The sequence below is a fragment of the Uloborus diversus genome, chromosome 9 (assembly GCF_026930045.1).
Source record: "Uloborus diversus isolate 005 chromosome 9, Udiv.v.3.1, whole genome shotgun sequence".
NCBI classification, from domain to species: Eukaryota; Metazoa; Arthropoda; class Arachnida; order Araneae; family Uloboridae; genus Uloborus; species Uloborus diversus.
Genome location: NC_072739.1, coordinates 75,020,194 through 75,034,021, shown reverse-complemented (window position 1 = coordinate 75,034,021; position 13,828 = coordinate 75,020,194). Strand labels below are relative to the sequence as shown.

General features: G+C 37.6%; 1 protein-coding gene across 1 annotated transcript in view; it reads left to right on the top strand.

The window, feature by feature from the left end:
* The first annotated feature begins 3,323 nt into the window (after positions 1 to 3,323).
* LOC129229466 (diacylglycerol O-acyltransferase 1-like) overlaps positions 3,324 to 13,828 on the top strand; it is a 56,870-nt gene continuing 46,365 nt past the window's right edge. The window contains exon 1 of the mRNA XM_054863779.1: positions 3,324 to 3,617. Coding sequence (XP_054719754.1) covers positions 3,493 to 3,617 — 125 coding nt within the window. The 5' untranslated portion in view covers positions 3,324 to 3,492. The remainder of the gene's footprint in view (positions 3,618 to 13,828) is intronic.

Sequence of the window (13,828 nt, the reverse complement as noted above, 5' to 3'; positions counted from 1 at the left end):
CACATCTCAATTTTAGCAGAACCCGGATCAATTTATTTGGGACACACAACGCCAAGTCGTGGCACTGCAAAGACAATTCTAACTTCGATTACAGCTCTATTAGAAGGTCAATGCTTGAATTTAGAAGACGTGATTTGCGTTGGATGTGACAGAACTGCAATAAACACCGGTTGGAAGGGTGGCGTGATTCAATATTAGAGGATTATTTGGAAAGACCATTGCAATGGTGTGTGTGTATGCTTCATGCCAACGAATTACCCCTTCGTCATTTATTCTTGACCTTAGATGGTTGCACTTTGGGTCCTAAAGAATATTCCGGACCTATTGGAAAACAGTTAGCTGGTTGTGAAAATAAAATGACGTTTTTTTGCGCGGTGGATGATAATTTGCCTAATTTGCCGAAAAATGTGGTTGATGAACTAAGCACGGATCAAAAATATCTTTATGAGATTTGTCAAGCTGTATCAACTGGTTTCTGTAGTCCTGAGCTGGCAAATCGCCAACCTGGAAAAATGGCGCACTCGAGATGGCTTACTTCTGCTAATCGTATACTCGGACTTTATGTAAGTACTCTTAATCCAACAGAAAATTTGCGATTACTTGTTAACTACGTGGTTAAAGTGTACGCTCCAGTTTGGTTCTTAATCAAGCAAAAGTCATCTTTTAAGGAAGCAGCCAAACATCTTTTTCAAATGATTGTGTACTCTCGATTTTTACCCGAAAACTTGAAATCTTTTGTGTATTCTGTTATCGAAAGAAATGCTTTTTTTTGCGCACCCAGAAAACCTGCTGGTCAGTATGTTGTTTGATGATAGGGAGCACATTCGGGAGTTAGCATTACGAAGAATAAAAAAAGCTAGAGAGGCTGAAAGTAGCACTAAACGTAGAATATTTGAAACACCAAAAATTAACTTCTCTGCTAAAGATTATACGGAAATAATTGTCTGGCAAGAGTGTCAGGTTGCAGCACCAGCGGTTCTTCGACATATTTCTAACGAGAACCTTCAAATTATGGCAAAAGATAATAGCTTGGAAATCGTTGACTTTCCTTGCCACTCACAATCTGTGGAAAGATGTGTTAAACTAATAACACAGGCTTCACAAAGTGTTACTAACGCTACTTCTAGAGATGACTTCGTTAGAACCAGGTTGCAATCTCGCGCAGAAATGCCAAATTTTGGACACAAAAATAAGTTTAAATTCTAAACTTTTGTCATTATTTATAAACTGTAGTTTGTTTATTTTGTTTTCTTGTGCTTTGTTTCATTAGTTTCTTAAATAAAATGCTTTATAAACTTTATTGTTGTATTTTTTAAATCATATCGTTTAAGTCTGTCAAAAATGTGAAATATGCAAAACTTCAAAGAGCGGTAGAGCCCTCAAGATGACACGCAAGTCCATTTTTTTTACCTTTTTCGTGATCTGTGAAAAATTTCGCAAATTTTGACACCTCTTGTGATAGTGTAGCTCAAATTTATTTTTTTTCTCATATATGGACGGGACACCCTACTGTACAGTCAACTGCATCACTTAATTTTTTTCGTAAAATCAAATTTTGCTCATTTAGTAGTTAGAGAAGAGGAAATTTAAAACTAAAACATATATAAAGCTTGTAGTTACAATGTTTTAAAATTTCTAGCTGTGGCAAGTCAAAAATAAAACGTAGTTCCATATTACCATCCTTTTATATCAATTAAATTCTTTATTTCTAACTTGGTTCATAATATAGGCAACAAAAATGTGCTGAGCTGAAGTAAAATAATGTAGTATTTTTTATAGTGCTTTGGAAAAATGTATATTGTGCCACCTTGAGGAGGAGGGTAATATAGTTTTAATTTTCTCAGTAACTGGGGGTGGATTACCTCCGTTACCCACAGGTAACCATGGTTATTCATGGGTAAAAAAAAACATTGAATAAACCCAAAAGTTAAAGTATAAGAGTAAGAGTCAAACTTGTATTGCACAAAAGTTACATAAATTCGTTTTAGTTTTTTCCCCTTTTAAGTGTACATGTTTATTTTGTACTATGTCGGCCCCTCTGAATAAAATTTTTTATTTCTTTAACATGCTTTTAGTGGACAATATAGTTTGAGTGAATAAATACACCCATTAAATAAACCCAAAAGCTAAAGTGTAAGAGTAAGAGATATTAAATTTTCTTTCGGTAGAAAGAAGAGAAATTTTTTGTATTGGCATATGCGCCAATTATTTTATTAGCAGCACAAAGTCATGTTGTAAAAAAGTGAGTTTCTTTCCAGGGGCAGGGGGGGGGGGGCATGGGAGGTTACTATTGTGACGATCCAAAAAAAACTTTATTCGCTGAATCTTGCTGACGATTTGGCCAATTTGGAGGGTTTTCTAAGATTGAAACAGGTAGTCATTTCGAATTTTTTTGTAGTGAGGGGTTTGTGTGTAATACGTTTTATAGGGAAAAAACAACAAAATGTTTAATTTCAATTTGTTCCTCAATTCCGCGCAGGGAGAGGCTCAATTGACCTCTCTTCATCCAAATGATGGGTCTGCTTTCAAATCGTTTGCTTTAAAAAAATGAAATAAAATTGTTTTTTTTTAAATGAACATTTAATGTATTTCTTCCCATAAGATGTAAGGAAGTGTGCATGCTTGTATTTTAACATTCAAAAAAAAATAGAATTTCATTCAGTGAATTGAAAATTTTCCTTTTCCCAAAAGTTTTATGATCGGAGCGTCCCTGTTCGTCATTCCTATTTTAAAAAATAGCGCGGACGAAGCAGAGGTGTCTCATTGGACAGTTCAAGTGGGTCTGGCTTTTTACCTCTTTCGGCAGCCATTAGCCAAAGACGTCAGCGACTCCAATAGTTTTTGAAAACTGCGAATTAAATAGTTAGAAGGACAGCTTAAATTAATTTCGCTAGGCACTCCTCTTAGAACATCATTAAATTTACTGTTCACGTTTTCTTCCATGGGGAAAGTTTCTTTGACGAAAAGTAGATCACACTTCATAGTTTACCATTAATAAAAAAAGAAGGGGGGGGGGGCATTTTGTACTTTTTAGAGAAGAGTTTAAATAAAACCCATAAATGTTAGAAAATATGAAAAATCAGATGCTGGTTTAAACGCAATACATTGAAAATTGCAATCACGTGTTATTTGAAATCACGCTTGCAAAATTTCAAATATTTGTAGCTAGTAACATTTATGTTCATTTCAACATTATAGCTGCTGATCAATCGAATTTATTTCTGTCTGTGGGGAGCTAAAAAAAAATTTCACGTGAAATTGACGCAACGCAAATAATTGTTTACTTCTCTTATCAAGATCAATCTGCAACCGTACTCGTGCTCCTTGCATGCATATCGTATTTTGATGTTTTTTCTTCCTCCCACGGGCTACTCACATGTAAATTCGTCTGCTTGCGGTCAATGGAAGAATGGATGCTTCAATATTAAGCTAAAAAAATTGCCATCTTTAGAAATTCATTAATATCATTTACGGAACTTGTAAAGTTTAGCAATGAGTTTCGTAGAAGAAAGCGGTAATCTTCGATTACGTCGAGCAAAAAGTGTTACTCTTGGAAATCTTGTTGAAGGGGAATCAAGGAAAGAAAATAGATTACGCACCGTTCAGCCTGATAAACCGTAAGTTGTCATATTATTTTATTATCCTATTCGTCGTTTTATTTTGCGTACCGAGCTGCGTTTCTGCCTACTTGAAAACATCCTTGCTATTTAATCTTGGAAAATTCCACCAATATACAAACATATTGATCTATTCAAATGAACTATGATTCTGCTTTATGGGAAGAAAAGCAGAATTAAGGTATTTACTTAGAAGTACGGAATGTTTAGCCATGTGCACATGACAAGCCAATGGAAGTGAAATTATGTTCACAAATAAAAGTAACGTGTTATCTGACTTAAAATATTAATGTTGTTACTCATGCTGTTTAAGATAAGATTTTATTTCATGGATTAAAAAACAAAATGTATCACATTTCTTATTTTTTTCACTGACATCGCAATTACTTATGATGGAAGTAAGTTTTGTACTGTACCGCATTTTGGTTTTTTTTTTTTTTGACAAAAGACTAAAAGTTTTGAGGGATTATTGCCATGTGAGCTTGATAATATCCTAAGCCTTTTCTTAATTATTTTAGTAAGTTTGTTAATGAAACATTGATGATAATTTGAATGCTTTTTTCAAATTTCTTTTATTCCTTTCTCTGCTCTTGAATGATGTAATTTTTAGTTATATCAGTCTGGAAGAAGAAAAAAAAGTTTATGCTAGCAACAGGTCCATCATTTTAAATATTTCTTGGGAGGAGGAAGGGGGGGGGGAGTCAAACATGGTATACTGAATGCACATACAATAAAATGCTGCCTAATGGACAATTTTTAATCCCTGATTCTAAGGCAATTAACATTATTAAAATCCTGTCCTGTGGACACAACTCTATTGCGGACAAAAAAAATTTTTCTTGTTAGTTTCCCCTTTAGAGGGGTTTTACTGTATATTATATCGGAAAAAGCAACGAAAACTACTGCCACAGGTAGGGAAATACAGATTTCTCAGTACGAGGCGAGTCAATTTCAAGGGAGGATGCAAAAATTTTCATCAGCAAGGACAAAAATACAGTCCCATACCTAAGGGTTGGTGGTTGAGTTTCTTTCCAGGGGTGTAACAGCAAGGGGGGTGGCCATTTGCCATGGTTATTTTGAAAAAATAGAGGAAGTGGTCTAAATACGGGGCTACCCGCTGAAAATTAGGGAAGCACGTGCTTTGTCAGGAACTATTTTGTAAGAAACGATCGCTTTTGAAGAACTCAAAACGTTTCGAAGCTTGTAGTCAATTTATATCTTTCTAATTTATACAGTGAAGTAAGTGATTTTTATCTTAAATCAAAGTAGATTATATGGGCTTTCTTTCAGTGTACTTGATTTGAAATATTTGTTTGTCTAGTAACGGTTTATTATACCATAAACTTTAAGTACTGCATGGTCTAAAAACAGGCTATCGACGCGACGCTGGTCCAAAAATGGGTTAGCCTGATTTTGGACCACCATTTTTACCCCTTTTTTAGACCACGCTGTTTTCTATACTTGAAAGCTTTGACTTAATATAATGACTTAAATTAACTTGCAGTAAGGCACTGGTGGGGGGGGGGACTTCAAAACTAGAAAAAGGGAAAGAATCTCAAATTGAGCATTCGAAATTTCTTACCAAATTCAGTAGCTGCATTTTTACATGTGTTTGACCATCAAAACTGGCATTGAGTTGCAGCTGTGCGTTAGTGAAGAATTTGCTGATATTTTGCTGCAAAGGATGTGGGACATATCCTATATTTCTAACCATGATTTTTTGGGCGGATTCATTTTATTGGGAATTAATTTTCTTGCGATTAACAGTGGAATACTTTCTGCTCACAAGTGTTTTAAGCTTAAATTATTTGACATTGAAGTTAGAACAGTTTCTGAGTGTGCCAGGGCTAGCAAAATTGCTCTATATGACTAGAAAAATTAAGACTGATCAATTTATTAGTACTTTCTACTAGTACTAGCTTGATTTTTCTATTTAGTTTATTTACTTATCGAAATGGAAAACTTTTTAAATTAAAAAAAAAAAGACTTTTGTTTTTTGTTCTAGAGATATTCCGCCCTTTGGTCCATGAAATTTTTGATGGCGTGCATTCCACTGGGTTAATGGGGTTTTATGGCACATAGAAAAACAGGACAAAGATGACTGATACTTTTTTTCTAAAAAAATAGTGTTGAGCCTGCACAAGCTGCTCGAATCAAATTGGGCAGGAAACCTTTCTTAGGAGAAGAATTAGAATGTGAGATAGTTGATTACTTGTTGCAGATGGGAAAAAATTTTTTTTGAGTACACCCTCAAAGATTTGAGAGGGCTGGCTTTGAAATTAGCCAATTGGAACAGCCTGAAAACTCCCTGGGAAAATTCTGAGGAAGCTGGTAGGGCATGGGTTGATTTATTAATGAAAAGGCATAAGGATATTTTGTCCTAACAAAAGCCATGTCTAACCTCCTTTTTTCGAGCACTTAGATTCAACAAAGAAAATTTTTAGGAATTTTTTAATATTTTGGAGGAGCTGTAGGATAAATACAAGTATCCCCCAGAAAGAATTTTTAATGTTGATGAAACAGGACTGACAATAGTTCAAAGTAAATATCCAGCAATTATTTCAAGGAGAGGAAAAAAAAAAAAAAAGTGGCTGCCTTGACATTCGCAGAAAGAGGTCGCACCATAACGGTGATTGCTTGTATGAGTGCTTCAGGGCACTTTATACCTCCTTATGTCATTTTCCCTAGAGTGCACATGGTGGCAACACTTATAAAAGGTGCTCCTCCTGGGACTATTGGAAAGGCCCACCATCTGGCTAGGTGCAAACTCATCTGTTCAGCGAATGGCTGTGTTTATTTATTGAAAACACTAAACCTACTGAACAGTCCCCTGTATTACTTATTTTGGATGGACATTACAGTCATGTGCAAAATATGGAAGTGATTGACTCGGCAAGAGCTAACTTTGTGATAATTGTGTCTCTGCTTCCTCACTCAACCCGTAAACTCCACAGCTATTGGACAAGATGTTTATGGTATAAATAAATACCTTTGTGCTGAACAGTAAAGTAAGACAAAACAACGTTAAATTTGTGCTTCTTCTAACGTTGTTTTGTCTTACTTTAAGATGTTTATGGGTCCATTGAAGGCTTACTACAGTGAGGAAATAAGGAAATGGTTAAGACATTCTAACCGTCCTGTCACACCAGCTGATATGATGGAGCTCTTCTGAAAAGCCTACTTGAAAGTTCAAACTGGAGACATTGCTGTTGATGGCTTTAAAACGACTGATATATGCTCTCTTGACAAACATATTTTTTCAGATAGTGATTTTTTTTCTGCACAACAGGGAGCTGATAAAACTTGCAGCTCATCACTTTTTGCAGCATCTTCTGTCAACTTGACTGGTTCTCCACCCAAAACGGATCAACGCTCAACCTCGGCAAATAAACATCCAGATTTCAGCGCTCCAAATTGGCTACCAATTAATCAAACTTCAACATCCAAACACGCCAGTCCGTATGAAATATCTCCAATCCCCACTATTGCAAAGAAAAAGAACAATCGAGGTCGAAAGAGTGCTAAGATTTGCATCATCACTGGATCACCTTACAAAGACGAATTGAAGAAAAGTGTGCAGCGTGCATTGAACAACAGTCGGAAAATTGTGAGCGGGAAATCAGTTGCCCCCGTGAAAAAAGAAAACTGCCAAAATCTTCAAGTCAAGCCAACAAGTCAAAAAGGAAATCCCAACCACAGTAGTCGGACTCGAAAGGAGACACTGATCTTCCTACTGATGGCAACGACAAGGATGACAAGTTGGAGGTTCTTATTTTTGATAAATCTGATGATGGCAATGTAGTGTGCCTGTTTTACGACATTCTTTTCAGATGACATTGCAGGAGAAGTGAGGATTCTCTGCTGAAAGGCTAGACATCCGAGTGTGTGGGATGGAGAAAAAAGGTTTACTACATTTGTAACTTCTGCAACTAAAAAATGAAATAAATGATTTTTATTTTTCATAAAAATATCTAAGATATTTTTAATAAAATTTTTGCACTAAAATTTCATGCTTTTTATTCATTTTTTAAATGATAAAATAGTTTTTCCTCAAGTGGCCCGTTTTTGGATCACCTCTTAAAAATGTGAATTTGCCATTTTTTGTAATTATGAAGTTTTAAAACACTTAAAACTGGTATGATGGATTTTGAACCCTAAGATGACCTTCATGAATGTTTTAAAGAGTCATTGCCGCTAAAATTATCTCTTTAGCGTGAACAGGTAAATCAGTAGGTAGAAAATAAAAGTGGTGGCCTGTATTTAGACCATTTTCCTCTATATAATTTTAAAAAAAGATACTTTAATGATTTTTTCATGAAATAAAATAGTAAAAATAAAGCTAGAAAAGAAAAAGAAATAATCCCAAATGCTAAAAAAGAAAATGAGTTAGATTGAGAGAAGAATTTTGCATGTATGATACAGTTCCTGGATCAGCTTAATACTTCTACGCAGCTATGGCATATCTGGGAGGGTTGAAGGATCACTTTCCGCCCTGGATAATTCTTCCTCTCTGTAAAGGGGGCAGAATTTTAACTTTCAATAGAGAAATTAATTTTTTGAAACATTTTTCAAATGAAATGAATATACAAATTAAAAGAAGAGAAAATTCCTCCCACAAACATTAGCAAAGATTGTCTAAAACTGCACTTTTAAAAGTGACGACTTAAAATTTTTTCTCGCTCGAGCATTTCTGCCTCACCATCCCTAAACTTCACCAGAAACACTTTACTACATCTGTTCATCACCCCAAAATCATTTGTTACTGGGAATGCAGTATTTCTTAAGCGTCCCTGTTAATTTACATCTGCTCAACTGTAGTGATATATATGTAGCTTTAGTGTTGTTGTTGATTCAGTAAACACTATCATCTGACTCCATATTATTCATTAATCTTACAATGATACACACCAAATCAAACGCGTCTGTTCGATCGCCGAATTGTTTTCGTTCCACTCCTGCTCTCCGCTCGAGTTGAGTTGCTCGCTCGCAGGAATCAGTGACTTCACTTAACTACACACTCCCTCCCTAGAGCAAACGATTAGGAATCATAATCCTTTAAATGAGGGGGGAACCTGACAATCCTTCCGCTGCGTGTGGTATGAGTGCGATTGCTCGGCAGTGAAATTTCCTCTCGAAATGCACCTTGGGTGGGTTGATCCGTGAAATCCCTGTGTCTTTGGTTTTCGAGGGGTTTCTCGTCGTTGTCCTTTACGATAAAGCATGGTTTCAGTCGGTCAATTGAAATTCTTTTGACAGTTCCATTGATTTCAATGTCAAAATACTTTGGTGACCGATGTTTCACAACATAAGGCCCAAGATAAACTGGTTGCAAAGATGAAGTGACGGCATTATTGTAGACGAAAACGTGTGAGCAATTCAAAAGCTGTTTTGAAACGAACACGTTCGTATTACCATGGGTAGTCGTTGCAGAAGGTTTTAGGTTGCGGATAATACTTTGTAGCCTTTGTACAAACTCTGAATGTGTGACATTAGGAATGGTGTCAACAAACTCTCCGGGTAAACGTAGAGGACTTCCGTAAAGGAGCTCGGCCGAAGAGTATCCTATGTCTTCTTTCAGTGCAGAACGCAATCCGAGGAGAACCAAAGGTAAAGCGTCAACCCAAGATTTGCTTTGTTGTAAATGACATCTCAAGCTTGTCTTAATAGTCCTGTGTTGTCGCTCAAGCAGTCCGTTCGATTGTGGGTGGTAGGCTGTGGCTCTGGATTTTTGAAACCGAAGTATTTGCTCAAAGATGAGAAGATTTGACTTTCGAACTGACGTCCTTGGTCAGACGTAATACATTGCGGTATTCCAAAGCGTGAAATCCAGGTTGAGATCATGCCTGTTGCAACTGTTTCTGCTGATTGATCTGCCATAGGAACAGCTTCAACCCATCTCGAAAAACGATCAATCATCGTTAGTAAGTATCTAAAACCTTGACATGGTGGCAGGGGTCCAACGATATCAATGTGAACGTGCTGGAAACGTTCGGTAGGAACCTTGAAGTCCATAAGAGCTGATTTGGTATGTCTTTGTACCTTGGATTTTTGGCATTCCACGCATTCCCTGCACCATAACTGACAATCTTTATTGATATTTGGCCATATGAATCTTTTTGTAATTAATTTTCTTGTGCTTCTAATCCCTGTATGAGATAGGTTATGAATAGAAGAAAATAACTGTCGTCGGAAGTTTGGAGGGATGTAGGGTCGATTACTCTTGGTGGAGACATCACAATAAATGGATTCGTCAGTTTCTGGAATGGATATTTTAACCATTCTCAGCCTTGGGTTATTCTTCAAAATTGTTAAATCGTGATCATCTTGAAGTTTTGCAATAGCTGCGTAATCGATTGGAGATGGTGCAGATATTGTATCAATTCTGGAAAGGGTATCAGCAATAATGTTTTCTTCTCCTTTGATGCAGCGAATATCCGTTGAAAATTGAGCAATATAACTCAATTGTCTTGCTTGTCTGGGAGAGGCTTTGTCCAAGTCTTGTCGAAAAGCGTATGTGAGGGGTTCGTGGTCCGTATAGATTTCAAAAGGCCTTCCCTCTAGTAAGTATCTAAAATGCTTAACTGCACTGTAAATGGCCAGAAGTTCACGATCGTGCGTGCTGTATTTCCTCTGTGCCGGGGATAGAGTTCTTGAAAAGAAACTAAGAGGTTTTTTTAATCCAGCGATTTCTTGTTGAAGGACGGCTCTGATGCTTATGTCTGAAGCGTCCGTTACCAAACTCAGTTGAGCCTCTGGATCTGGATGTGATAAGAGAGTCACCGAACATAAGGCATCCTTGAGCCTGGAAAACGATTCACGACTTTCGTCAGTCCACTGAAGAGGTTTGGTGCTATTCTTTTTATGGCCAGCAAGTAACTTGGTGAGTGGTTGCTGTATGCCAGCGCATTTAGGAATGAATCTGTGGTAAAAATTTACCATTCCCAGGAACCGTCTCAGGCTAGTGGCAGAGCTAGGTTCGGGATAATTTTTAATGACATCGATTTTGGATGTACAAGGCTTCATTCCCTCGGAGCTGATTTCATATCCGAGAAATTGGATGTGTGTTACACCGAATATAGATTTAGAAAGGTTAATGCGTAGACCATACTCGTTCAGTCGCTCGAAGAGAAGGAACAGATGTTTTTGATGTGTCTCTTCATCCTTCGAAGCAATCAATATGTCATCTAAATAACAGAAAAGAAAGTCTAATCCCTGCAACACAGTGTTTATCAGACGTTGGAAAGTCTGTGCTGCATTGCAAAGGCCATACGGCATGAAGGGGAACTCGAATAGCCCAAAAGGCGTGGTTATGGCGGTCTTTTGGATGTCCGCTTCATGCACCGGTATTTGCTGGTACGCTCGCAGTAAGTCAATGGATGAAAAAATCTTAGCTCCATGCAGTATATAGCTACAATCCGTTAGAAATGGTATCGGATAACGATCTGGAACCGTAACGTTGTTAAGGGCCCTGTAGTCCCCGCAAGGTCTCCAATCACCTGATTTTTTCTGGGTTAGGTGTAGTGGGCTGGCCCAACTGCTCTTGGAAGGGCGGCACAAACCTTGCTGTAGCATGTAGTCAAACTCTTTTCGAGCGGCCTTTAATTTTTCTGCGGAAAGTCTGTGCGCTTTACTATATACCGGTGGTCCCTGTGTGGTGATGAAATGTTCAATATTATGATTTACAATTTTAGTATTTACAATATTAGGTCTTAGCAGATCAGGAAATTTTGAGACTATATACATATATGGCTGTTGCGTTTCTACTTCGGTGATGACTGGTCTTCTCGTTGAAAAAAACGTTCCCTTTGTTGACAGTTTTGTATTTCCATCTATTAGCATTTGATTTTTGCTGTCGATTAAAAGGTTGAAGTTTGCCAGAAAATCTATCCCGATGATTGGCTTGTCGACATCGGCTATTATGAACGCCCATTACAAAGTCTCGTCTGAGGCCAAGATCGAGTCGTAACAGTTTCTGCCCAAAAGTTTTAATTTTCGAATGGTTTGCTGCAAATAGTTCAAACTTATGTACATTTTTTCTTTCCGTGAGCTTTGGAGGAATTACAGAAATCTCCGCCCCTGAATCTACCAGGAAAAGGGCTGCTGATGCTTTGTCACTAATGAAGAGGCGACTCAGCTCCGCCCCTAGGCTCCCTGTCGCCGTGGAAAGCCGGGGTATCAGTTTTCCTGCACGTCGGGGCCCTCACGCCGTAGTTGAAGAGACATACTGCATGGTTGTAAGCATTTATACGCTTTATCACCAAACTTTGAATGGAAGTAGCATATTCCGTGCTGATCGGAGGGTTTGCGGCTGCCAGATTTGCTGTGGCTCTTCCCACTATGCTGACGACGAGCTGAGGAACGTCCCCTTTTGTTTAAATTTTCCACCAGTATTCGGAGATCTGTTATCTGTTTTTGGAGGGATTCCAAAGTAACCATCGACACATTAGTATGTGACACCGAAGCCAAATTGTAATTATTGGGTGATCGAAGGTCCCAAATTTTATCAGCCATGGTGGCCAGTTTATTTAAATCATCGTTGCTGACTGATAGAATGCTGCGCATGTCCATTGGGAGGCGTTGCAAAAACAAGGTTTTTAGAAAATTTTCACTAACCTTTTGGTCGGCAAGATTTCTCATTTCACAGAGTAAAATTGAAGGTTTACGATCCCCAAGTTCAATTTGGGTCAGCAATTTTTGTGTCCTTTGGGATTCACTGTCTGCGAAAGTCGAAATCAGGCGATCTTTTATTGCGTCATATTTGTTGTTGGGTGGTGGAGTAACTAAAATGTCCGTAACTTGCGCTAGGATTTCCGCCTCTATGGAACTGACGACTAGGTCGAATTTTGTTTCGTCACTTGTGATTTTTGCACGGCGGAACTGTGCTTCTAACTGCAGAAACCAAATCCTGGGATCAGGCTTCCAAAACGGTGGAACTTTCACTCCAACATGACCCACAAAGCAGGCTTGCTCAGTGCTTTCGGTTTCAGAAAGAACGTCCGTTGAAACGCTTTGTTTCGGAATTTCTTTATCAGTACTCATTTTCAATGCACAAAATAGTCCGGAGGTCACCACTGTAGCTTTAGTGTTGTTGTTGATTCAGTAAACACTATCATCTGACTCCATATTATTTATTAATCTTACAATGATACACACCAAATCAAACGCGTCTGTTCGATCGCCGAATTGTTTTCGTTCCACTCCTGCTCTCCGCTCGAGTTGAGTTGCTCGCTCGCAGGAATCAGTGACTTCACTTCACTACAGTTAGTATATAGTGGACAGGCACGGCGAGCTTGGATTGAGAAGCGACCAGAACAAACTATCTGCAATCTCATGCAGGACCTGATTACCGCACAGGCCTGGGACTGGGGCCCCAATTTTTAAAAAAAAATTATGCATAGCATTAAATAATCATGCATTTTAAAGAAAATAACAAGACATTCGATTTATTAAATGGAGAAAAAAAAAACACTTTTTTGATAGTTTATTAGTGTTTATTATGTCTTGAGAGTTTAATACAAACTTAAGAAGAGTTACAAGTTGTTTTTTCATTTTTTATTAATTAACTAATGAATTTAAAAAATCTCTTCAAAAGGAATAGGGAAGTTTTCGATTTTTCAATTTTATTTTTATATGATAGAGTAACATGTATGAACATCATAGGTGAAAAAAATTTTGCGATACGATAAGTAGTTTTTTTAAAATTAATCTTTAAAGTTCAAACTCTTGTGACGTCAAATGGCATAGGAAGTGACGTCATGCCCTCTTCCGATAGGGGAGAAGCTGAAGGTCACGCATTCGACTTCGAAGACGAAACGTAAAAGGCTTATCTCTTCGCATATAACTCCTCGCGTTTCTGGAACATTAAATCTCTCATCCTCTCGGAAATATTCGAATATCCTCATTGATGTTACATGAGGAAGATTATTTAGATTGTGCTTTAACGAATCCGGTCTCCATAGTGTGTTCAAAAGGATTATTGAATTTCTAAAAAATAAAAATATCAGCGCGCTCAAAATGCTCCTAGCGAAAACAAGGGATCTTCGGCGGAAGGCTGCCCATTCGCGTCCTGTGACGTACTCTCGTGACGTTTCAGAAGCGTGCACTTTTGCGCGTGGATTTTTTAAAATTCATTAAAAATCAAACACGGTGTTTTAAAATTCGGCGATGGTGAATTTTTTAGTTTTGAGGGTCAATTAACAATATCCAATAGC